This window comes from Coenobita brevimanus, chromosome 5 (genome assembly GCF_032717465.1).
Source record: "Coenobita brevimanus isolate Jiangsu-jjx chromosome 5, ASM3271746v2, whole genome shotgun sequence".
In the NCBI taxonomy this organism is placed as follows: Eukaryota; Metazoa; Arthropoda; class Malacostraca; order Decapoda; family Coenobitidae; genus Coenobita; species Coenobita brevimanus.
The window spans coordinates 38,713,941-38,741,894 of NC_136958.1; the positions used below are offsets into that span (position 1 = coordinate 38,713,941).

Sequence of the window (27,954 nt, forward strand, 5' to 3'; positions counted from 1 at the left end):
GAAAAACACAGAACATACTAGTCAGAACATATATGTGATATAAAAGGCACATCTATGATATACCAACACACAAACAGATACAACTTACTCATTATTTTCTCCATTAACTATTCCACAAAGTGGTATAATATATTTGTACAATGACCTAAAAGGCAAATTTTAGCAATACATAAATTCTGGAATTCTATATGCTGGCCCCAAAAACAGTACTGGCAAGGCACATTTCAGGTCACACTTAAAGTCTAGTTTGAGCTATGTTATTTCTAAATATCAGTCCTCAAGACTGCCCCATTGGTAAACAATAAAGTATTGTATTTTGGTCCAAAGTCTGAACAGTTTGTTAACCACTAGATCCCAGTGACATCCATTTTAATCTTCCCACCTCCTGATGATCTTATTCAGCTTTGGACAGACTCTCTGAACTGAAGTGGTTAGACTCTGGACAACCTTAACATACTACTTCAGTACAAGAGGTCTTTCCTATGTTAAATAAAACTATTTGAAGTACAGGCTTTTGGCCTGCTCTGCTTATGTACAATATAGTTTACAGTACTTAACACTAACTTCATGGCTCTGACTTACAACATCAGCATTACACTCTGGCTACTGCCATATGATTTTCATTCATTTATTACACAATCTTTTCCTGCCCCAACTTTTGTAGGGGCCAGGGCATGGATACTCATTTCCAACATATAAAGCAAGGGTGACCAGCCTCACTAACCCCTGAGTGGCATTATATGAGCAGTAAACCCAACCATCACTCTGATGTAAACCCTTATTGGCTCCATCCAGTTGATGTGCCTTAACCCACTTGACCATAAGGCATCCAAAAGATTTTACTACTTTAAAAAACTACCCTCAACTAGGAGGTTCAAAGGATATGTACAGCTGACCTTCTCTGTAGCTTAACCTGTTCAATCCAATGATGCATTTCTGAGACTATTCTTGCCATCTCTGAATTATTTTATTCAGCTTAGAGGAGATTTTTCGAACAGGAGGTGTTGGGTATGATTTTCATTTGTCCCTTAACTATTAAAGTTTTGTCTAAGGTTAAACAGAATTTGCATATGGCAACAAAAATGCAATAAAAATGTAACTCTCAATCTGATTATTTATTTCTAATCAGGCTACTACCAGACAATGTTATTCACCCGAAGAATCTCTAGTACAGTAGTTAGCCCAACGGGCTTCTTAAGGCTATATCTAAAACCTCCAGTTCAAAAAAGACTCATAACATTAAATAAAATCTCTGGGGATGGTAAGAATATGATAAAAAGTACATCGCTGTAATGAAAGGGGTTAATCAGCAGATAAATAACCAATACTGTCCTATGAAAGCCTCAGGAAGCTTGATGGGGGAGTGATTCCCTCTTGCAACTGAAGATTGATTTCAGGAAGAACCAGAGACAGACAAAGATTTTGCACTGTCCTTTCTTTATTCTTCCTACAAAACAAATCAATGGTTACCAGAGGAAAACAATCATGTTAATTAAAACTTGGTTTTGCAAGAAGAACAAGAGACAGGCAAATATTTCTGTGATATCCTTTCTTTGTTTTTCCAGCAAATCTATGGTTACTAGAGGAAAACTATCATGTAACTAAAATTATTTCTGCAGGATGATCAAGAACAGAGAATACAGAGGCTTCCAATATCTCTTGTTCCTTCCTCAAAAACATATCTAAGTTATTACAGAGAGGGAAACTGTAACTATGTCTGAGAATCCCACTCCTGATGTCCATGCTGTCACTCATTTGCCTTCAATTAGCCCAGATTTTTGTCATTCTGAAGCTTATTTCACATATATATTAGAAAACAATTCTACAGCTCTGTATCATTTCCACAACTCTTCATGACTAGCACCACACTCTAGTGTTAATCTCTTTTTACAACTCGACATTCAAGATGGCAATGGCAATTTCAGCCAAGTTAAAGTGAAAAATGTATAAACTGTACAGTCACTACAAAGCTATTAAACATTCACTATCGAGAGATGACAATTTTTGGCCAAGTTAAAGTGAACATAGCACTGACTACAGAGCTAATGTGCATGGCTGATGCGCTTATCAAGAATCTTTTGTGCAGCTTCAATAAGTGGCTTCAGGGTGGTGGTGCTGCAAGCTTTATTTAGAAAGCTGTGTGACAGCAGCTCTTCTGCTGAAGAACGTTTCTCCATATCTACCTCCAGGCATTTGTTGAGGAAGTCCTAAAATACAGCAAAAGTTTATCACCATCATTATCACTAAGTTTATCATCATTATCATCATCCTGGCCTCTTTTCCCACTCAAGAATGGGGGTGAGGAACTGTAGGGCCTACAAAACATGAATATGTTTATGATACAGTATAACTGACTCTTTCTGTCTGATGTATTTTCTCATTTTATTCTTGCTGCCACCAGAAAAATTATTCTACTTAAGAGTGATATCTATTAGAAAGAGGATTAATGAATACCGGTACTATACATTACTCAATTTCCCTTGCCCAAAATTCTCTGAAGTGGAATAAAATCACATGATGGTACTGTTCTGTAGCAACAACTGTACAAAATGTCTCCAGAATGAAGCTGTTCAAGAAAAACAATAATTTCCACAAAATTTTCAACCACTCTGAGGCATGTATAGACATAAGCTTTTACAGTAGGCTTTTGTGATGCCATCCAGTCATCACCCACTCCTTCAGTGCTCCATTTTTTTTTTTTTCTTTTGTGTCCAACTCTGGACATAAGCTTCACAGCCTGTTCCCAAGGCCCAATAGTCCTCCTACATACCATGCACCTCCACATGCCACCACTTTGATGTTAACACCCACAGTCCATGTTGAACACATGCTAGAGATATCTCATACAGGACTGGTATTAGCGGGGGTATTTTAACATGTCGGCAGGCCTTCAGGGAGATCAGTCAAGTCTACTTTATGAAACTCAAATCCATAATCTGGTCCCTGTCCCAGCAGGGATTCAAACCTGGGTCCAATAGGACTGCAGGCTACATCTCTACCGATTCAGCCACCTCCAAGAGTAGGCTACTGTGCTAAGTCCCGACAATTAAAGCATGTGACCATTTGCTTGCTCCTAAGGAATTAAGAGAGCAATAAACCCCAAGCATCCCTTAGCCGTAAACCTCAAAGTCCATTTTCTGATGTATAGAGACTGTGGAGACACTCAAAAGACAAAACATCATGGCCCTACTTCTTGACTCTCTCCCTTACCAATTATTTTCCATATTACAAATTGTTAATCTCTTTCATGTTATCTATACCATATTCACATTGAATCATCTTCACACTGACAGAGATTTCATATAATAATGTACAAGAAAACTTAATTCTTTCCTCATTCTTCTCCCTATGGATGACTCTACACTCCCTCTTCTGTCTTTCTTTCCTTCATTATTTCCTCTTCCTTCTGCCTGTGAGTGACTCTACACTGAGTGGAAAGCTAAATGGTTTCCTGTACACCAGGAAACCATTTGCTATGCTGGGTGGTAACCATATAACCAAATTATGGCGCCTGGTGGTTTAGTGAGTAATTAAGGTACCCCAATCGAATTCAGCTGGTGAAGGTTTATATCCAAGGGCTGGTTGGGGTTACTGCTCACATAATGCCACTCAGGGATGAGTGAGGCTGGTCACTCACACGTTAAATGTCAGGACCAATCTGCTTAGCCCCTGGCTCCTGTGCTTCTCATGGGGCAACATAAGATTGGATGATGGATGGATGAATGGAGAACATTAACATACAATCTGTGATGGAAGCTGGCCTCCTATATAACTGCATCTACCTCACATTTAGGGCATATTTGTCACTATCTTCTCCGACACATCATATCAAAGAGAATCATCGATGGGCATAGATTCATCTATCTCAGCTCAGAAAATCAACAGTGGGAACGAAGAAGTGGAAATGAGTTATTGGGCATGAGCATCTGGAGTCATATGGAAAGACAGACTGACAAAGGAGGAAGTGAAGGAGCACTGGGATGTGGATGTGGATGTGACAGGAAGGGTTAGGAGAAACACTGAGGTGGTTTGGCCACATGGAGAAGATGGAGATCAAGAGATTAACCAGGAGAGTGTATGCGAGTAAGGTGTAGGGGGGGAGAGGGAGGGGAAGGCTGAGGATGAGATGGAGGGATGGAGTGGAGAGGTATATGAAAGAGGGGTGTGTGAACTGGGAGCAAGGCAGTGACATGGCACTGGACAGGGCGACATGAAGGCAACTTGTTTGTGGCCACCTCTTACAGGACTGAGGCGTCTGGCAATAAACAGACTGATGATTGCTGGTATGCAGCAGTCTTCTAATACTAATCTTAGATTATTTATATCACTGTTAAACCACTGTGCAATATATACCTGAGTAAATTACCATGTAACTCCACTGTAAATATAAACTCTCAACATCTTTTTCCACACGTTTCACACACACATACACATGTACACATACATACTGGTAACGGGCTGTGAAGTCTATGCTCAGAGTTGGACGCATTAAAAGAAAAAAATTGACATTCCAATATTTTTGAAAGATTACAATAATGCAATATTATATAAGTGTGCACTATCATAAAATACATCAGAAGAAGAAGAAGAAGAAGGAATTTTTTTTTTTCCCTTCTGGTGTGTGAGCAATGCACCATACTCTATTTGCATTGATCAGGTTGTAAACAAACTTCACAGCTGATCACCCTATGCAACTCAAGGCGGTGGTGAAAGATGTGTATATTTGTGCAGTTTTCTGGTGCATAAATAAATGGATGCAAAATTTATTTTCCCTTACAACTTATTGATCTACATTATATACAAATACAACTGCTATGTGTTTTAGAACAAGTGAGTATAAAGAAGACGAGGAAAGACAAATATGCAGGAAAAGTACATCATGGTTAGTAACGAGTATTATACTGATAATTGCCATTACCCTGAGTTAATGGAGATGAATGATGAATAGTAGTGTTATAAAAACAATGGAAAACAAGATGCCTGAAACAAGCTTGTTAGTCCATACTACAATGCTTGTGTCAAAAAGCATGTCTAAACTATGAGAATTAAGACAAGAATAAGCCAGATAAATGCTTTCTCTAAAGTTCGACTTTTTCAAAAGTTCAAATACAGTAGTCTGTTTTTGAGGTTGCACTGCACTGCATTTACCTCAACTGCATTTCTAAGGAGGAGCAACTGACAAAAGTTTCAATGAAGGGTGACATTTTTCATTTCCAGTTATTATCAGATTTTATACAAGTATTTTTCCACTAGCAGTACAATTCAAAGCAACTTCACCTTACTCCTACTACTACTACTACTACTGCTACTACTACTACTACTACTACCACCACCAGTGTTGGGCAGCGCAAACGACGAAGGGCCTTGCGCAAGCGCAATGCACAATCCACAGTTCACTCTCTTGCGCAAGTGTGCAACCTGACAAATATTTAGCTTGTGCAATGTCGCGAAGAGCAAGTGCAAACCATGTGCATATATTTGTGGGAATTACTGAAAAATATTGAGAAATTTAAATAAATTGGCATACTTACTTACTTCTATCTATCTATCTATTGCCAGACGCCTCAATCCTGTTTGGGGTGGCCACAAACAAATTGCCTCCAAGTCGCCCTGTCCCCCGCCATTTCACTGCCCTGCTCCCAACTCACACCCCCCTCTCTCATATACCTCTCCACCCCATCCCTCCATCTCATCCTCGGCCTCCCCCTCCCTCTTCCCCCCTCCACCTCACTCACATACACTCTCTTCGTCAGTCTTTCATCCTCCATCCTCTCCACATGGCCAAACCACCACAGTGTGTTCCTCATAACGCTTCCTATCACATCCACATCCACACCACAACGCTCCTTTATATCCTCATTCGTCAGCCTATCTCTCCATGTGACTCCACAGGCTCCTCTTAAATAACTCATTTCACTGCTTTCACTCTTGACTTGTGTCCTTCCAACAACATCCAAGCTTCACTTCCATACATAAGAGTTGGTATCACAATACTGTCATGTAGGAACTTTTTCACTTCCGTGCTCACTTCCCTGTTTCTTATCACTGCTTTCAAAGAACCAGCAACCTTTCTTCCCTGCTGTACCCTTTCAAGCACTTCACCCTCCAAACCATCATCCTTACTCATCACACTACCCAAGTACTTAAACGTACTCACATTTTCCAATTCCTCACCATCCAACCTCGCTGTACATTCACTGACTTCACCTCTCTCAAAGACCATCACTTTACTCTTCCGTACATTCACCTTTAGATTCCGTTTCTTACACACTCTCCCAAACTCATCCACCAAGCCTTGCAGCTCTCCTTCGTCTTCACTCAACAACACAGTATCATCTGCAAACAACAGTACAGGGAGTTTCCAAACACTATTCTCTCTCACCAGGGCCACTCCAACATCCACTACCCTACTTTTATTTATTATTATTATTTTCCATTATTTGTAATTTGCACAAGTGCGCAATCTAATACTTAGCTTGCGCAATGTCACTACGCGCTAACGCAAACTATTTGCATATATTTGTGGGATTTACTGTAAAATATCGAGATATTTAAATAAATTAGCAGATGATACTGTGTTGTTGAGTGAAGACGAAGGGGAGCTGCAAGGCTTGGTGGATGAGTTTGAAAGAGTGTGTAAGAAACGGAATCTAAAGGTGAATGTAGGGAAGAGTAAAGTGATGGTCTTTGAGATAGGTGAAGTCAGTGAATGTACAGTGAGGTTGGATGGTGAGGAATTGGAAAATGTGAGTACGTTTATGTACTTGGGTAGTGTGATGAGTAACGATGGAGGTTTGGAGGGTGAAGTGCTTGAAAGGGTACAGCGGGGAAGAAAGGTTGCTGGTTCCTTGAAAGCAGTGATAAGAAACAGGGAAGTGAGCATGGAAGTGAAAAAGTTACTACATGACAGTATTGTGATACCAACTCTAACGTATGGAAGTGAAGCTTGGACGTTGTTGGAAGGACACAAGTCAAGAGTGAGAGCAGTGGAAATGAGTTATTTAAGAGGAGCCTGTGGAGTCACATGGAGAGACAGGCTGACGAATGAGGATATAAAGGAGCGTTGTGGTGTGGATGTGGATGTGATAGGAAACATTATGAGGAACACACTGAGGTGGTTTGGCCATGTGGAGAGGATGGAGGGTGAGAGACTGACAAAGAGAGTGTATGTGAGTGAGGTGGAGGGGGGAAGAGGGAGGGGGAGGCCGAGGATGAGATGGAGGGATGGGGTGGAGAGGTATATGAGAGAGGGGGGTGTGCGTTGGGAGCAGGACAGTGAAATGGCGGGGAACAGGGAGATGTGGAGGCGATTTGTTTGTGGCCACCCCAAATGGGATTGAGGCGTCTGGCAATAGATAGATAGATAGCATACTTACCTTTATCTATTATTATTCTATCTATCTATCTATTGCTAGATGCCTTAATCCCGTAAGGAGTGGCCACTGGCCACAAACAAGCAATAAATCGCCTCCACATTGCCCTGCTCACGGCTCACACACCCCTCTTTCATATACTTCTCCACTCCATCCCTCCATCTCATCCTTGGCCTCCCCCTCCCTCTCCCCCCCTCCACCTCACTCACATACACTCTCCTCATTAGTCTCTCACTCTCCATCCTCTCCACATGGCCAAACCACCTCAGTGTGTTTCTCCAAACGCTTCCTATCACATCCCCATCCACACCACAGCGCTCCTTCACTTCTTCATTTGTCAGTCTGTCTCTCTATGTACTGCAACCCCACATGCTTCTCTCAAATAGCTCATTTATTTCCAGAGCTCTCACTCTTGACTTGTGTCTCTCCAACAAGGTCCAAGCTTCACTTCCATACATTAGAGTTGGTATCGCTGTACTGTCATGTCGTAATTTTTCACTCGTGGAAGTTCAAACAGAGGAGTGAGCAGGCTGTGAAGCGAAGGGACAGGAAAACAAAGGCTGTGATGTTGTCAGTTTTACCTTTATCTGCATTTCTGCAAAACGTTTAATATAATAATTCAGTATAGATATACAATAGCATGTGTAATTCGTTACAAAAATCATTAAAACATATTACTGTATTCAAATCAAATATCCACAGCCGAAAAAATTATTAGGCTGTGGATATTTCATTTAAATAATATGTTTTAATGATTTTTGTAAGGAATTACATATGCTGCTCTTAATAAATAATGTATTTTTAATTTATTATTATTTACTAATACTAATAAATTAAAAATTATTAAAATACATTATCTCTGTTGAAACATTTTAAGAAATGCTACTACCCTCAGTCCCTCCCGCCTCCCCCCAGCAGAACCCTCGCGACCCACCCAAGCCTCCCGCATCCCTTGTCCAGACATAAGGGAAGCTCCCAAGACCACGTGTCCCTTGGACTGCGCAGTGCTCAATCAACAGGATAGGTGCACAAGGCAGGTGCACAAGTGCAAATTTAATTGTGCAAGTGCAACTAAATTTCCGCTTGCACACCTGCCTTTTCATGTACGCAAGCTCAATATTGCGCATGGTCTTGTGCAGTGCGCAATGCGCAAACGATATTCACCGGACCGCAACGGCGCGCAATTGCGCTTTGCACAAGTGTTTGCACACCTGCCCAACACTGACTACTACTACTACTACTACTACTGCTGCTGCTATTACTACCATTGCTGCTGTGACTACTACTACTACTTTAACCCGTACCATCCCAGGCATTTTTGCAATTTTATACCCAACCAATCCCAGACCAAAAACGGAAAAAATTTTTATTGCTTAAAACAATCCACAAGGACATATAAATCAAGGAAAAGCAAAAAAAGATACTCCTTATAAGCGAAATAAGTGCAGGATGGCTGTCCATCATGTTTCTCGCCCAATTTCCCAAGCCGTGAGCTACGTTTTCCAACCCAGCTGGGCGGGATGAGAAAGAACGGGAGAGGAGAATGGGGGAATCCCCGTTCTCAATATCCTTCTCCACTGGCTCATATTCCTCCCCAGAAGAGTCGTCCAGGTTTTCCTCTTCTATAGAATCACTAAATGATGGGACAGAGGGTCCATGTGACAGTGTCAACCACCTCCTCCAGCCCAATGAGGCAGAAAAATGGCGTGACTTCCGCAACATTCTAATGCTGTGACGGACAGAGGCACACTGATGTTACCCAGTCATGCAGAACCAAACTCAGTGCTACAAGTGCTTGTGCACAATGTTGCCAATACATTAAGTTACTCCTTAGCAAAAAATTAGCTAGATTGAAGCAGTCAGAGACGCACTACAGCGCTCGAATTATGCTGTCAGCACCATCACGTCGCTGGGATTACTAGAGACGTTTTGTACCGTCGGCACCATGCCAACAGCGGGATTGTACGGGTAAAAAAAAAAAAAAAAAAAAAAAAAAAAAAAAAAAAAAAACTACTACTACTACTACTACTGCTATTACAACTACTACTGCTGCTGTTCCTGCTGCTACTACTACCTGCACAAAATGAAAGCAGAGAAAAGTTCAGATACAGTAAGTTTTTTAACCCCTTAACCACGGGGCATGACTTTCGTGACGCTTGGGAGCAAGGGATCATGCTGCGGGGCATCACTTTTGTGATTCTGTGTTATTTTGAATTCACCCGCGCTTTCAAGTGGTGGCTTGTATCATCTATCAGTACTGCCAATGTCCAACACTAGTCAGCACTCCTAATCTCATCTGTACTCCCATCCATTGTTGACAATTTAGCCATTTCTCCCCGTTCTTGACTCCCCTCCCTACCTCCCTTTCATTACCCTCTCCTCTCGCCAGCTCGGCCGTGCTACGCTAAGTAAATCTTCCCTGGAATTTTCCACTGATTTCATTCATTGAAATAAGCCCTATGCCCTATTCTTATACCAAATAATATATACAAAAAAGAAATAAGGTAAGTGATAGTGCCATACACCTAGAATTGGCTAATTATCACCTGACAACACCTCATGTGCACTCGTTCGCTAATTTTCGCTGTTTATTTCCCCTTGAAATATGCCGTATAATCTATTCTCGTAATAAAAATATATATAAGGAGGGAAGGGAGAAACCAAAGTGATATTTACATTCACCTGGAACTACCTAATATATTATGTATTGTCTAGATTTCCTGCCAATCATTTCATAGCATATATATTAGCAGCTGTCACTAGGCTGAGTTTGGCAGCACTGCACTTCCCCTAGGCAGGCCACCACACACTGTATTCAATTTACTGTCGTCTTTCAAGGTGAAAGCACGTCGGATTCGCGCCTGTCAAATTCTGCCCTTTTTTAGCCCCATCCAAAGGGCCCTGTGACCTCTACCCCCTACTAAACCTCGTGTGGAAAGAGGTAAAGGGATAAGTAAGTGGTGTGGAACGTGAACTGGCTAATTTGTCAATGAAAATGACAGAGTGACTACGATCTTTCTGGCGAGTAAAACAGTGCAAGTGGAAATGTAAAAAATGTGTAAATAATGTGTAAACAGCAAGTGAAAGCAATGAATGTAAATATAAGTGAACAGTGGAAAATAGTTTTATAAGTTACTGCAAGAGACAGTGCCTAACACAGTGTAAATAAAACAGAAATGTAAATAATGTAAATAAAATAGAGAATCTAAATAGAAATGTAAATGAGTAGTAATATAAGAATACGAGTATATATACTAGAAGTAATGAAAGTCAAAGTTTCACTCTAGCATGTATGAATACTATGAGTTATGAAAGTGAAGGTGAAAGTGACAGATTCACTCTCAATGCTAGTATACAGGATGAGAAAGTGAATGCTACGTATTTTACTGAAAGAGAAATTGAATGCCTACAGTGACAATAACTGCTATTACTGAAGGAAACTTATGGATAAAGACTGTAGATATATATAAGTGTTATATAGTAACAGAAATATAAACTGTGAGTGTTTTTATGAATAATAAATGACAGAACACCAGCGGTGAACGATCGGAAGTGGGAAAGTCATACGCGCTCGTAATTTTCATTCCTTTCACAGTGTTTTTTTTTTTGGAGTATGGATTCCAAACTATTTGAGAATCATAGAATAGTGTTTCTAGTGATAATATCAGGCTGTGGTAATCATATTACGAGTTGTCGGGAAGTGTAAAGTGGAGACTTCGTTACCCAACTTCAGAGGTCTCCACAAGTACTACGGTACTCAACAAAGGCTCAACAAACATCCCAGGAGAAAGCTGAAGGTATGTGCCATATGCATATGTAATTTTAATATTCTAGGACTAATAACTGATTTTTGGCAAATATTTTTAGAGAGTCTGTAGGAGCGCGAATATGCCCGCGGGACACGCAAGTCAAAGCAAAACAAGCTCACGGTTTAGGGGTTAATCAAACACACGATGAGTTTGTAATCCATGGCTGGATAAAGTTTTTTTTCTTTTTTAATGCATGGAAGTAGGAACCAAAGGCCAGGAGCCTGCATATTGTTTCCAAAAAAAAGAAATACAGTAATAACAAGGCAATAAAAAAATAATAACTGAGAGCAAAATTCAAGATCTGCTCATTTTGAGATGCCTGGACACACTGCATTTGAAAGAATGGAGATCATAGGCAATAAGAAATACAGACAGAGAGAGACAGTTCCAGGGTGAGACTGTTACACAGATAAATACATACCTGAAACTCTGGAGAAAGGTTGTCCCATGATGAAATGTTCGGCTTGCCATTGCTTGCAATGAGGTACAGTGCACGGAGTGGTGTCTCATTGAGGTAAGGTGGTTCTCCTTCTATCATCTCTATTGCCATGATGCCTAAGGACCATATGTCTACCTTTTTTCCATACTGTTTACGATTAACAACCTAAAGGAGAAAATCAGTGATTAAACCCATTATAATTCATGGTGTTCTTTTCATATCTATATTCCTGATACTACCATAAGCCTATCTTCTTTTCACACCTTTATGATTAAGAAAAGATAAAGTTTGGTGCTTATGATAAACACCTAGTAATAGTAATAATAATAGTAGTAGTAGTTGCTGTAACCCCAGGTTCATCCTGAGTGTGAACCTATAATCGGTTTCAGGGGGGCCTGACGCACTGATTTTGCCAGCTAAGGACAGACCTGTGCGATGCTCTCAGGCGGTGATTGGTCAGTCCCTGTCGTGTTTGAACATGTGCCAAATTGACTTTGTATTCCTACTAAAACCCTCATTTATTTGCAAGATACTGGATTATGCTGATTCAAATGAATGCAATGATATCTTTAATGATTATTATGTGCCCTTTGAATTACCGTATCAAGGATAAACCTGAACGACATTGATAAAACTACATTAAAGTTGCAACTGCACACATGTGGACAACAGTCAGTGAGTGAAGCAGGGCTAATGGTGTGAATTATTTATTTATATCGTCATTTCATTATGTTTAATTTCGTTCACACTGCACAGGGTTATAGCAGCACAGTTAAAGCGTTATTTTCTCAGGGCCTTTGCTTTTATCGTACTTTCCTTTTTTCCGCCATCAACAAATATTCGGTTCATTCTACAAAGATGTAATAAATTACTTTTTCTGCTTCTCTTTGCTGGTCTGTCATGATACTTATGAAAAGGTTCAGGAATATCAAACACCAAACTTTTTTTTTTTTTTTAATAACAGAACAGAGGAAGGAAAAACAAATGAATAAAAAAAAATTATCCATACACCAGATTACTGGTGTCCTCTGTTAATAAAATATCTGTAACAGTTAGATTTCAACTGCTGTAGGTTGAAGTTTGGAGGGAAACAACTCTGGGAAAGTGAGTTCCAAAGAGACAGTACGGGGAATGAAAGAATTCTGATAGGCAGAATTTCTGCAATATGGCTGAGTGACATTCCAGTCATGAGCGCTACCAGATGCCCGTGCAGCATGAAGGAAGGCATGGAGAGGTGGCACCATGGACGCAACTTCGTCTGAGCATTTACCATAAAAATATCCGTAATATAATGCATGGGAGGCAACATTCCTTCTTACTTGTAGGGGAGGTAGTTTATTTGTAATGGCAGGATTGTTAATAATTCTAACAGCCTTGTTCTGAATTTTGTCTAATTGTTTTAATGCAACCTCTCCACATCCATTCCATGAGGGTGAGCAATATTCAAGCTGAGAGCGCACATGACTCTTATACATCACAGCTAACTGCTCGTCAGTGAAGAAGTTACGGACTCTGTATATTGGTCCAAGTTTCTTTTGAGGCGGTTTTAGCACATGATCTAACATGAGAGGTCCAGCTGAGGGCATTGTTAAGTGAGATGCCGAGAATTTCAATACTTTTGGAGATGGGAATATTAGTAGTACTGAAGGTAATATACGAATCTGGCAATATCTGTCTATTAGTAAATTGTATATATTTAGTTTTACAAGCATTAAATGAAACAACGTTGTTTTGTCCTCATTCACTGATCGTAGATAGGTCTTGATTTATGGAGATGGCTGTACTGAGTTGCGAGGTAGAGATATTAGACTTGGTAAATGGGTGTCTAAGTGTGAATGAACTATGTAGTGTTGAGTCATCTACATATGAGTGGATGGGATTGTGGGTGACAGATAAGAGATCATTAATATGAAACAGGAACACGGTTGGCGCCAGAACTGATCCCTGCGGCACACCGGCGTTAACTGAGTGGAAAATGGTGTATATATCATCTACTTTTACTCTTATTTTCCTGTCACTGAGATATGAGGAATCAAAGGAACAAAAGATGTTAGTCCATTGCAAGGGAGTTTGGACAGCAGGGAACGGTGCTATACTCTATCGAAAGCTTTAGAAATATCAAGGGCTACTGCATGAGTTTCTCCATGTACATCAATTGATTGATGGATGGTATAGGTTAGGAGATTGAGTATGTCAATGGTGGATCTTTCGTGGCAAAAACCATATTGTCTATCACTAATTAAGTTATTAGATTCAAGATCTTTAACAATGTGCTTATTAATTAAAATTTCAAATACCTTACCAAGAGAAGATGTGACTGCTATTGGTCTGTAATCAGAGGGGTCAGAGGAACTTCCTTTCTTCAGAATTGGGTGGATATTGACTTCTTTCCATGAATTTGGGAATGAAGAAGTACGTATGCATAGTCTGAATAATTTAGCTACAACAGAGACAAGTTCTGGAGAACACTTATTCAAAACAATTGGCAGAATTCCACCTGGGCCTGGAGCTTTGTTTGTAAGTAAATTGTGTAGGATGGATTTTACGTATCTTGTCCATACAGTATTTTAAGTGGAACAATTTCGGAAGAGTCAAGTTCTAGTGTGGGATGTTCTGGCTGGCATCGTCTATGGTAGAATTTTTGGCAAATGTACTGGCAAAGATATCTGCTTTCGCACAGGGGTCCTTTGTAATGTTGCCATCTGAAGAGTGTAGTGGGGGAATGGATGATGACTTGTTAAAGTTATTATTGAAAGAATTAAGAGTTGACCAAAATATTCTATTGTCATTAGGGTTGTTAAGTAGTTTTGATGCTTGCTTTGAAGAAAGTTAGATTTAGCTAAATTAATTACAGCTTTTGCATGATTTCTAGCAATTTTAAATTGAGAGAGTGATTCAGATGTTTTTTATTTTAAGTAAGAGTTATATGCTAATGACTTTTGGGCTGTTGCTCTGGCACAGTTGCCATCAAACCATTTTGGAGAGTTTGATCTTTTAGTGAACTGTTGACTTGGTATGAATAAATTCACACCAGCTAGTATTAAGTTGCAAATGTGGGACTGGGTAGAACTGGGATCACTTAAGAAGAAAGACTGCCATGGAATGTCAGCAAGATAATTTCTAAATCCATCCCAGTCTGCCCAAACTGCCATCGGGTCATCCTGACAGGTTCAGAACGGGGAGGTGTGGGGGGTTAACTACTGAGGCTTTGATGAGATTGTGGTCAGAGGATCCAAGTGGTGACAGTACCTCTACCATGTACTGATCTGGATTATTTGTCAAGAATAAATCCAAGAGATGGGCATTATGGTCAGGATTATCAGGTATTCTGGCTGGTTGCTTTACCAGCTGGGTGAGATTAAACGATTCTGCAAACAGCTCGCACTCTAGACCAGCATCATCAGTCCTGGCAGAGTGCTATAACCATTCAACATTATGTATGTTAAAATCACTTATCAATGTAAAAAATAATTTTACTGAATCTGACTACGAATACAAACATAAATGCAGATTTTCAAAGCTACTATTACCTATGAAGGTAATGAAAATGTGTAAGTATATTGAGAATAGCATGTATTGACCCCAGTGGTGTGTGTGTGTGTGTGTGTGTGGGGGGGGGGGAGAGGATATTAAAGATGCATGGAGAGAGCATTATAACCGGTTGTTGAATGAGGAGTTTGACTGGGACAGGGAAGGTTTGGAGCCAGCAGATCCAGTGTCTGGCCCTTGGCCTTTGATTGATGCTGCTACTGTGAGTGAGGCAATAGGCAGGATGAAGGTGGGGAAGGCAGCAGGTGTGTCTGGGTTGACTGCCGAAATGTTGAAGGCCTCAAGCGATATAGGGGTGAGGTTAGTCACTAACCTGATAAATAGGATTATTTATGAGTGTGTTGTCCTAGATGATTGGCTGAAGAGTGTAATTGTAAATGTGTATAAAGGGAAGGGTGATGCCCTGGAAAGAGGAAATTATAGAGGTATAAAGCTTTTAGATCAGATAACGAAGGTAATGGAGAGAGTTTTAGAAGGTATGATTATAGAAAGAGTGAATATTGATGAGATGCAGTTTGGGTTTATGCCAGGTAGGGGGACCACTGATGCTATATTCATTGTTTGAATGCTTCAGGAAAAATATATTGGTAGGAGAAGAGATCTTTATTTTGTTTTTGTTGATTTGGAAAAGGCCTTTGACAGTCCCTAGAGAGGTGGTGAAGTGGGCAATGAGAAAGCTAGGCTTGGAGGAGTGGCTGGTTAGGGTGGTTACGGCTATGTATGTGGGTGCTCACACCCAGGTAAGAGTGAATGGAGATTTGAGTGATGAGTTTACTGAGAATGTTGGTGTGCATCAGGGGTCAGTCTTGAGTCCCATGTTGTTTATCATGGTACTTGAAGCCCTTTCACGTGACTTTAGAAACGAACTCCCGTGGGAGTTGTTGTATGCTGATGATTTTGTGTTGATTGCAGAGAACAAAAGAGAGGCAGAGGAAAGGTTTAGGAAGTGGAGAGATGGTATGGGGCACAAGGGCTTAAGGATAAATGCAGATAAAACAAAAGTGATGATATCTAGGGTTGGTGGCGGTACTGTCAAAGACGAGGGAGAGTGGCCATGTGCAGTTTGCCACAAGGGCGTGGGAAGTAATTCCACCTTGTGCGGTGTTTGTGATAAGTGGATGCATAAGAGATGTCGTGGTATCAGAGGTAGACTGCGAGATGATGCTGATTTTATGTGTATGGCGTGTCGGGGTGAGCAGGTGGAGATTGTCAGACGTGAAAGGATTGAACTTGTTGGTGAATCTCTTGAGTGTGTGATAGAGTATTGTTATTTGGGAGACTTGTTGTGTGCTGGAGGTGGGGCTGGAGCTAGCTCTGTGGCTAGGGTGAGAAGTGGTTGGAAGAAGTTTAGGGTGCTCTTGCCTCTCCTGACATTGAGAGAACTCTCCCTACGTGCTAAGGGGTCTTTGTGTGCAGCATGTGTTAGGAGTGTAATGCTGTATGGTAGTGAGACCTGGGCAGTGAAGGAGGAAGATATTCGCCGGCTCAGATGTACAGAAATGACAATGATTAGGTGGATGTGCAGTGCATCCCTGCGTCCAAGGCCTGGAGGGGCTGGGTTTATGATGGAAGAGTTGAGAGGTAGGATGGGACTGGAGTGTATTGGTGTTGTGATGAGGAGATGTAGATTGAGATGGTTTGGACATGTGGAGAGGCTGGGGGATGATAATTGGGTGAGGAAGGTGAGAAGTGTTATTATTGGGGGTGGGGTTGAGGGGTAGACCGAGAAAGACATGGGACGAGGTCATTAAGTGTGACCTCAGGGTTAAGGGACTGAACAGGGAGGCTGCAATGGCTCGTGCAGCGTGGAGAGCCGCCATTAGGTGACCAAGGCCGACACATGCAAGCATGTTGGAGCCTTTAAAAACGAAAAACGAAAACCTCCTTATCCTCCCAAAGAAGGATGGTGGACTGTAAGAGAAGGGCATCTTCAGCCAGCAGTCCACTGGGTTCACATGCAGATCAAGCTGGGGCCACAAAAACAAACACAGTTTCTAGAACAGTACTCACTTCTGGAGCCATCCAATATGGAGTTCCAACCATGGTATGACGTTTCTCATCTCCAGCAATGTTGGCACAGAATCCAAAATCAGTCACTTTCACGGATCCATCTTTGCCCAGCAGAATATTGTCTGATTTGATGTCCCTATGAATCACACCCTTTAGGGAAAACACAGAAAAATATAAATTATTACCTGTAAGTAAAATGACTAGAGAAAAGGGTATATATGAATGAGGGACGGTGGGAGGTGGCATGGTGGGCCGATAAGGTGGATGGTATGGTAAATGAGTGCATGAGAAAGAGTAGTATGGAGGCTGAGGAAGCTAGGGAACTGACATGGGATCCAGCAAGTTGGATGAAGCTCATGACCAGGGTTTGGCACTATAAATATATATATACTGTATATATATATATACTGTATATACTGTATATATATATATATATATATATATATATATATATACTGTATACACACACACACACACAGTGGGCTCGCACAGTGCACGAGTGGATGGACGGTCCACAACCCCGCACACTGTGATTTAGTGTACTATGAATACATAATCTTATGGGAAAAATAACATATGAGTGGGACCCCTTCAAACCTCAATATTTTTTTAACCTTAGAAATACAATAACAGGAAAATATATAAGGCATATACTACAGATATAGCTAACAAAAATATGGTCAGTCACCTTAAAAACAGTTGACAACAGGCCTGATGGATTTAAATACCAGAGGTTCCGAGGCACGGCAACACACTAAGAGTGTCCCCGCCACACCATGCGTGTTTAATAGTTGCCAATGTTGTATTATTCCAGGCTTTGATGAAGAAACTTAAGGTCTGTTGAAAGTTATATTTCTTCCAGAATGCAGCAACAGTCATTATGGTGGGGGCTGCAGGTATGCCAGGTGGAGCAGGTGAGTCAGGTGGGGCTGTGGAGGTGGAGGGGGAGGTGGCTGGTGAGTAGTAAGGTGGGGGAGTGGAGGTGAAGTGGGAGGTGGGTGGTGAATAAGGTGGGGCAGTGGAGGCGGAGGGAACAGCAGCGGGTGAGTCAGAGGAGGTGGTGAGGGGAAGATCCTCCATCTCCTCCTCCCTACTGCTCACATTTTCAGCAATTTCCTTCATCTCTTCTTGTTTGTCTGCTTCAGTCCCCATCTTGTTATGGCTGTATTTGCAGTACAACATCTTGGCATTCACGAAATAACCGTTATTCAAGCGAATCCAAATGTTATTATTGAACTTGGGTATCTATTCTAACTTACCGTTATTGCCGAAAAAAATTATTGTCGAAGTTGTTATTGGCGAGATCTTATTTTAGACTCCTCTTAAGCACCTTCCCCAAGAGTCTCAATGTCACAATGGGCGCGTCATGCAGGAAGGGGGGTCGTGTAGTCTGGGAAAATAGCGGTTTTGGGCCACTCCATGCCTCTGCTTCACATTTTGTGGGCTAAACTTGCACACTCAAAGTTTTATGGTTAGGCTTTTTGGTCACTCGTGTACTATGCGATTCGCGCACTGTGAGTACTGTGCGCGCCCACTGTATATATATACAGTATACACATACAGTTATCCCTTTAAGACCTGGATGCCCAAGACCTGGACGCGAAATTTTTTTTCCTGCCCAGTTCCGTCACTTTGCACATAAGGCAACATTGCCCTGTGTTTAGTTTGGCAACGCCGCGCAGCAGTGAGCCATATCGGATGCCAGGTTTAGTATTCATCACAATTATTTACTTTTTTATGCTTGACTATAAATATAATACCTGACTATCTATATTTTACATGGATTGAAAGAATAATAGAGACATAGAGGTCATATAGTTTTCGCTGCCTTAGCTTAAATAAATATAAAAAGGGGCCATACCACTGTCTTTACTTCGTCACTCGTCTGCTGAGAGAGAGAGAGAGAGAGAAGATACTCTCTACACTTTGCTAAAATTAGTTATATGTTGATTTAATGAAAATGCGGTACGTCTTAGGGGTGGTACATGACTGCTCGTTGAGAACACTTATCAATAACATATGTTGTAGGCCTATACTACTTTCCCTGTCATTTCTTGTCATTGCTCCTAGACGTACAATTCAATCAGCTGTGTTTATAATCAGCAATGGCGCATCACTGGGTCAGTTGCACAGACTGTCTGAGATTATTCACGAACAACAAAGTAGACCCTTAATATTCATTCATTTCATTCATTGCCAGACGCCATTTATCCCAAACAGGGTGGCCAAGGGCTTAGAGTTAATTGTTTTACAGGGAGGGGCACTAATCCTCCACCAACCCCACTTGACACATAGGGAGAACGAGCCAACAGCATCTGGTGTTCCCAGGCGGTCACCCATCCAAGTACTAACCAGACCCAACGTTGCTTAACTTCGCTGACACTGCCTGCAAATATGAGAATAACATTCACATACATAAATGAAGACATGCTAAGAAAGATAATGACATCATTCATCAGACCAACCCTGGCGTAGGCATCAGTAGTCTGGAGTCCTCATCTCAAAAAACAAATAGATATGATTGAAAAAGTTCAAAGGGCCGCTACAAGATAGGTACCAAGCCTAAGGGATCTAAGCTACGAAGAAAGATTAGAAAAGCTGAATCTGCCTACACTACAAGAGAGAAGGAAAAGAGGAGACATGATTATGCTATATAAATGCATATCAGGGAAGAAGAAAACAGACATAAATGATTACATAACCTATGGGGATCCAACAGCAAAAAAGAATCCACGTGCATGTGTTTGGTTTCGATCCCGGGTCTTCACTAACCAGACCCAGATGTCTATCATGCTTATTTTCCAATCATTATTTTACATTCAGTCCCTCACTGAAGATCAGCAAATGTGTTCCCAGCCCAATGCTATTACCAAATAGAATATATTAAGTGAGTTTATTTTTTTAATTCCTTGTTTCTCTTGATTTACTTATTTTGCACACAATGGTCTATAATGTCTCATGTCTGACCCAATGCCTGTCATCAGCACATGGGAAATAGCATATGGTGCCTGGTGGTGTTTAATAATTAATAAAGATTATACCGTAACAAATAAAGCTTTGCATTTCATCAAATACAAAAACCCTTCAAGCATACTTAACATGAAATAAAGGACATGAGAACATGAAAATAATCTGAAATGTAACCTGGCATATGATTTTACTAATATACCTAAGAAAAACAAGAAAATAATCTGAAATCTAACCTGACAAATGATTTTACTAATATACCTAAGAAAAACAAGAAAATAATCTGAAATCTAACCTGACATATATACCTAAGAAAATGTCTAATGAAACATTGATATTCAGGCATCATTGATACCAATATTTCCCAGCTTGCAGCAGAAATTACCAAAGTTAACCCTTAAGAATGATCATGAAAAGCGTTTTAGGTGATAAAATATTATGGGTCATTAACCTCTCTCTCTCTCTCTCTCTCCTGTAAACACAGCTGATTGAATCGTACGTCTGGGAGCAATGACAAGAAATGACAGGTAAAGTAGTATAGGCCTACAACATATGTTACTGATAAGTGTTCTCAACGAACAGTCATGTACCACCCCTAAGACGTACCGCATTTTCATTAAATCAACATATAACTAATTTTAGCAAAGTGTAGAGAGTATCTTCCTTGCATACTCACTTTTTATTGATGACCCTGCATGTTATTATTTTATACTGTTTCAAGCTCTCTCTCTCTCTCTCTCTCTCTCTCTCTCTCTCTCAGCAGACGAGTGACGAAGTAAAGACAGTGGTATGGCCCCTTTTTATATTTATTTAAGCTAAGGCAGCAAAAGCTATATGACCTATGGCTCACTACTGCGCGGCATTGCCAAACTAAACACAGGGCAACGTTGCCATATGTGCAAAGTGACGGAACTGGGCAGGAAAAAAAATTTCGCGACCCGGACACCCCAAGTCCCGGACATTTTGGGTTTGGATCCATTAGACCAAGTCTTGGATTATTCCCTAACATATCCAGACATCTGGGATACCAAAAAAAAAAAAAAAAAAAAAAATAAAAAAGCCAATGTGTTCATTCCTACCCTAAATTTGTTGCACAGTGGCAAACAGCTGTGTTTTGGTATGTAGTTCCAGCGATGTCCCCTAGAGCACCCTTGCATCCTCCCAACTTCCCGCCTACCTACTATCATGACTACATGCTCGTCACCATGGCTGCCCACGCGCTCATTTTTGTGGTGGTGCCCTACCTGCTACAGGCCCTGACAGTGATTAAACTGCAATACCTTGCCACTAGACCAAATGGGAATTTACAGTGTTGTACAGTGTTAAGAAAGTAGAATTCAGAGTGGAAAGGATTAAGTGCACAGTGCAACACTGGTGTGCCTGCAACTGGCGTGGTGCAAGCAAAAACAGAATGTGCAGTGTTAAACAATTATAATTCACAGTGCAAAAGATTATGTGCAGTGCAACAATGAATTACTGTACGTGCTTCAACTGCGCCTTCACCACTGTCAGAGGCATAAAAGAGGCAGTTAATTTTCACGACAGCCATGAACATGTTGTAAGTACCCTGTAAACTGCTAAATGTTTTCCTTACTCACTTCTAATTTCTCATTCTCTGGTTCCTTTTCATTTTATTTTATGGTTTCTGTCCCTTATTTGTGTGAATTGGGTCTTAAATTGGTGCTGTGAGTGTCTGGTAGGGAGTTATTTATGTGGCTTTCAAAGTTAGGTTGGGTTGGGGTCTATAAGTACATGTCAAAGGGCATTTTTCCCAAGTCCCGGACGTTGCTTGGGCTCTATTGAGTCAGATCTTGGAGGGATTACTGTGTATGTATGTATGTAAATATACAGTTTTTATATATATATATATATATCATCATCATCATCAGCCGTTTGAGTATCCACTGCAGGACCGGCCTATCCCGACCGAAGTCGAGACAATACAGCCAATGTATCTCTACCAAGTGGCTTAGGCTGTCTGGTAGAGATTGTATGTAGGGTGAGAACTGCTTGTACAGTGGGGCACCAATTTTCACGCCTAATTGGGTCCAAAAATAATGCGCGAAAGTGGAATTAGCGAAAGTTGGGGCATTGTCTTTATGGCAAAAAGGCTAATTGGTTCCTGGTTATCCTAAAGTAACATCAGATTTTCATTTTCACTTGCAATACAGTACATCCAATCACTATTGTACATTGCATTGTGAGATACAAACAATAAAAACTGTACAGTACACATTATATGAGGAGAAACATACCACAGAGACCAGGTTGAGGTGCCGTTTCTTCACTCCAACACGATACTCTCTTTTAGCCTTGGCCTTTCCTCCCGACTTTGAATGTCCCGGCCACTTTATATCACCACCACTGCCTCCCGGCCCTCCCCCCACACCACCAGGCTCTCCCCCCACACCACCAGGCCCTTTCCCCACACTACCAGGTATAGTAGAGGCCATTGAACCGTGAGAATCCAACACAATGGAGCTAGCACGCTCGTACACAATGGCGGGAATGGGTGGACAGAGTGTTGACATGACGTCATTCAAGATGGCGGTGGGTTGCGGGCGGGCGGGCGGTGCAGGAAATTCAAAGTTCAAAATATTGTCCCAAACCCAAAATTTGTGAGCAAAAATCGATTTTTTTTAAGCGAAAGTGGAAGTTAGGGAATATTTGGTGCATGCCGCGAAAGTGGATTCCGCGAATCCTGCTGTAGCGAAAGTTGGTGCACTACTGTAAGTGTAATTGTAGTGTTGGAGTGGCTTTGGACGTGTGTGTAGTCTGTGAACCAAGTGTAATCGGCCCGCGCAAGCCGACTGGGTACAAGCATACTTTACAGTATGCGACACTGGTTCAACCACGGCACCCCTTGTGTCCGCCAATGCAGTATGTGGCCGGATGAACACTCCCAAAGTTTATTACCCAGGCGGGGCGTGAACCCTGGCCCACCCGTGTAAGAAACGCACACTCTACCACTGTACCACAGAGGCTCCATATATATGTATATATATATATATATACATACACACAGCGATTCCTCATATGTCGCGGGTTGGATGTTCCGCCAAAACCTCGTGAAACATGAAACATCGAAGTGTGAAGTTAAGAATCAATGGGAAAAATAGAGGAGCTCTCCAGTGGGATATGTACCTACCCTATCAGAAAGTACTATAACACCAAACAGGCCCTACCCAAAATTAAATGAAGAGTGTTTATTAGTGCTATAAAACAGCATAACACAATAAACATGTACCTGAAAAGACATTAAAACTCTTAGAACGAGCAGCAACACCAAAAATCCTTACCAGAAATAAAGTGATGACTGACCTTTGAGTGGCAGGTGAAGGTGTGTTGAGGGTGGATGGGCTAGTTACTAGGTGACGGGCCACTGTATCAGTAGTCGCAAGATGGCCATCAACAAATGAGCATCGGTACGTGTGGTCTGCTGAGTGTCGGCTGCCGGCTGGGAGCGTCGAAGTGCAGGGAAACCCGCAAAGTGTGAAACTCGGAAACTTTTTTCTAGCGCAAAAAACAAGGCATCGAAGTGCAAAGCCATTGAAGTATGAGGAAATACTATATACAGGTATATATATATATATATATATATATATATACATAGTAATACCTCATTTATCCAGACATAACAGAGCCAAAGGCATGTCCGGGCAGTGGCAACATCCGGAAAATGAACACTATTCCTCTACCATACCCAGACCCTACCTATATCCAACCTCTAACCAATACCTAACCTATTTGTTCAGTACCAATGTTTTTTTGGTAGTGTTTTACAGTCATTCATGCACATTTGGACACCAAAACATACACAGGAATATCCAAAGTAATGCTAAACACCAAGGAAACCACACAGAAAAACCACTGAAAACCAAAAAACACCCTACCTATACACTACCATATGAGGTGCTACCCAAAAGTTCCAGTAATTTGAATACTGTATGAAAATAAGTTACGTTACCTCCTAGTTCTCACTGTCCCCTTCGAAGTAGTCCCCTTGGGCATTCTCCACCCTTCACCTTTCCATTCGGTTCCCGCAACGCCCATCTCAACAGTTACTTCAAGAAACAAGGGATGAGGCTATGGCACACCTAATGTCTGACTTGGCTCATATCTCTGACTGGGGTAAAAATAATATGGTTGTCTTTAATGCATCTAAGACTCAGTTCTTACACCTATCAACCTGACAAAATCTTCCACAGGTATACCCACTAATGTTTAATAATATTCAGATTAATCCTGCATCATCCTTGAACATGCTTGGGGTTTCATTTACTCGGGACTTATCTTGGAAAGATCATATTACATCTCTTGTAAAATCTGCTTCCAAGAGATTGGGTGTGCTAAGCCGACTCCGCTCTTTCTTTACCCCTGCACAATTGTTGACTCTATACAGGGGTTTTATCCACCCCTGTGTGGAGTACAACTCTCATGTGTGGGGAGGCTCCCCACATACAGCTCTTCTCAATAGGGTGGAGTCAAAGGCTTTTCGTCTCATTAACTCTCCTTCTCTTACTGACTCCCTTCAACCTCTGTCTCTTCGCCGCACTGTTGCATCTTTATCTCTTTTCTATCGCTACTTTAATGGTCACTGCTCCTCTGAACTGTCTGCTTGCATTCCTCCACCTCTACGACGGGCGCGTAGCACCCGTCTGGCAGCAAACTCTCATCCCTTTTCTGTCCAACTCTCTAATGCAAGAGTTAACCGTTACTCCCAGTCTTTCATTTATGCAACAGGTCAGCTCTGGAACTGTCTCCCTCTGTCTGTATTTCCTTCTGCCTATGATCTCCAGTCTTTCAAACGTAGTGTGTCCAGGCATCTCAAAATGATCGGATCTTGAATTTGGCTCTCTATTGTATTTTGTTTTTCTCTTGGAGGGAACTGTTACTGCGGGCTCATGGCCTTTGGTTCCTTCTTCCTCGCATAAAAAAAAAAAAAAAAAAAAACACAGCGGAGACCAATCGCCCATGAATTTTGTATCATTAGTACTGTTAGCCCCTGAGAAAGTATTCTTAGTCCCAGTGTTTTTTCAACGAGTCCATGCAACCCTGCAAGGCTTCAGGCATGATGGTCTTGAGCACCTCCTACGATTCTGTCTGGACCTCCTCAATCGAGTCAAATCAACACCCTTTCAGTTGTAATTTCAGCTTGGGAAACAGGACAGAGTCGCAGGTGGCAAGGTCAGGTGAACAGGGTGGGTGGGGAATGACTACCATGTTAGTGGAAGCCAGGAACTGCTGGACAACAATTCATGTGTGGGCAGAGGCATTGTGGACCCAGTCCTTGTTCTTCCATTGTTCTGGACGTTTGTGGCGGATGTTCTCCCTCAGACACTGCAAAACTTCTCAATAAAACTTTCCGCTGACAGACTGACTAGGTGGGATGAATTCCTTGTGAACAATCCCTTGGATATCGAAGAAAACAATCAACATCGACTTGACACTGCTGCGAACTTGACAAGCTTTTTTTCAGCCTCGGTGAGTTGGGAGACTTCCATTGCGATGACTGCTGCTTTGTCTCCGGGTCATAACCATACCCCCATGATTCATCACCAGTTATGTCCTTGGAGATGAAGGCAGCAGCATCTCTGACCTGGTTCTTGAGCTCCCTGCAAACTGCAACACAATGTGCCTCCTGCTCGTCACTCAGCAGTCCTGGCATAAATTTTGCAACAATGTGTCTCATGCCCAACATGTCCAACAAAATGCGTTGCACGCTCCCATACGACCGACCAATGATATCAGAAACATCGCGGATAGTTCATTTACGATCTGCAAGGATAGCCTGACAAACATTTCCGACATTTTCTGGTGTTGTTGCCATTGACGGTCGTCCAGAACGGTCATCGTCTTCAACGGATATTCGTGCTTCCTTGAACCGCTTGCACTAGAAAAATGTTCTGCTCTGGGACATGGCATTGTCACCAAAGGCTTGCTAAAGCAACCGGTGAGTTTCTGCAGCCGTCTTGTTGATCTTGAAGCAGAACTTGATGCAGGATCTTTGTTCCGTGAGGTCCGCCATTGCAAAACCGCCAAACCACCTAGAAACCATGTTACAATAGTATGCATAGCTCAACAACACGTCCGCTCACAGACACGGCCGGGGCCACACTGATGCACAAAGGGTGCTGCTGACTCCTAGCGGCAAAGGGCAAAACGGCAAAGGGCAAAACGGCAAAGAGCTGACTCCCTCTGTTCAAATTACTGGAACTTTTGGGTAGCACCTCGTATGTACAGCACCCCTTCTTATTTTGGCAGTGTTTTCCACCTTGAAGGTTCAGGAGATGTATGATACATGTACACTGATAGTGTGATGTGGAGAGAGTACTGGTTTTCATATTTGCTGCGAGTAATGAGTGTGGTGTTGGATCTGGCTGGAGCGATTGTCAGCTTAACCTTGATCCAAATTCGAAGTGTGTTGAGGTAGTTCTGTTGCAGTTTGCAGGCTGTGTCTGCAATGTGGTGTGTGGTTGTTATGATGATGTCATCTGCATATATAGCAATTCTTGTGCGTGATTCGGTTGTGGGAATATCATGCATGTACAGAATGAAGAGTGTAGGTGAAAGAATGGAGCCCTGTGGAACTCCACTGGGAAATTTCATTTTCATGATTATTTGCCCTGGAATGTAACATGTGCCTGTTTACCTGATAAGTTGTTGGCAAACCAGCCATTGGTGTTGTTCTCTATGTTTGTGTTGTACATCTTGGTGATTAGTTTGCTTTACATTTATCTGTTGTTGTTGTGGTACATGAGCGATGTGTGGATGTCGTGCAGCTGATGCCATTCAGTGCTTGTGCAGATTATTCAATAAGGTGTTAGTAAATTGCAGTGTTGCGAATCTGTGTTGTATAGGAGCAAGGTGGACATGAGGTGTGACTTTGAGAATGTGGTGTTCAAGTATCTTGGATGGTGTGCTAAGTAGTGTTATAGCCTGTATGAAGAAGCGAGCATAGGGTCTATGTTTGGTTACAGGCATTCTGAGTGGGTAAACCACCACAACAACAACCAGACCACAGAAAGCTTATGTAAACTTACATTTTTATGAAGGTAATTTATTCCCTGGAGAGTGTGGTGGCAGACAGCAGCAATCTGAGCCTCCTTCATGATAGTTTCTGTGACAACATCAGTCAGTGGTCCACCATCCAGCAACTCCATTACCACCTGTCAGCATCATCATCAACATAAGCATCATTATCATCATCCCGGCCTCTTTTGCCCACCCAAAGATAGGGTGATGTAGGATCCACATAGCAACAAAAAATATAACAGAGGGAGAACTATAATCATCCTGACCTCTTCTTCTAATCAAACGATGGACAAAGACAGGGTTCACAGAGTAAGAAAAAAACTGTTAGAGGGAGAACTTCAACATATAGAGAGGCTTGACTGTACAGGTATATGAAATCTTATCACTTGAGGAGGTTCTGAAATGCATATTGCTTACCCATAAATGATTGTTTAGCAAGTAAACATCTAAAAAGTTGACTAAGTTTTCATGCTGAATCTCCTTCATGACTCTGATTTCTGTGAGAATGAGTTCTTTCTTTGGTTGTTTATCAAGGTCAATATCTTTCACTGCCACCTTCTTTCCAGAACTTTTCTCTCGTGCTATGAACACCTTCCCCGATGCACTGAAATAAATAAAATAATTATTATAATAATGTTAATAATACCATTACTACTAACAATAATCATCATTATCATCACCTCACACACATATGTGCTTCACAAAAACTATCAAATTCTATGGAAAAATATTATACAACATACTGTACTTAAAATGTGTTTATTGTGAAAAC

General features: G+C 41.5%; 1 protein-coding gene across 1 annotated transcript in view; it reads right to left on the minus strand.

The window, feature by feature from the left end:
• Nucleotides 1-2,042: 2,042 nt before the first annotated feature.
• Nucleotides 2,043-27,954, minus strand: part of LOC145398854 (serine/threonine-protein kinase PAK 2-like) — a 77,379-nt gene continuing 51,467 nt past the window's right edge. The window contains exons 6-10 of the mRNA XM_080271624.1: nt 27,600-27,786; nt 27,191-27,316; nt 17,181-17,330; nt 11,604-11,786; nt 2,043-2,207 (exon numbers count right to left, since the gene is read on the minus strand). Coding sequence (XP_080127750.1) covers nt 2,043-2,207; nt 11,604-11,786; nt 17,181-17,330; nt 27,191-27,316; nt 27,600-27,786 — 811 coding nt within the window. The remainder of the gene's footprint in view (nt 2,208-11,603; nt 11,787-17,180; nt 17,331-27,190; nt 27,317-27,599; nt 27,787-27,954) is intronic.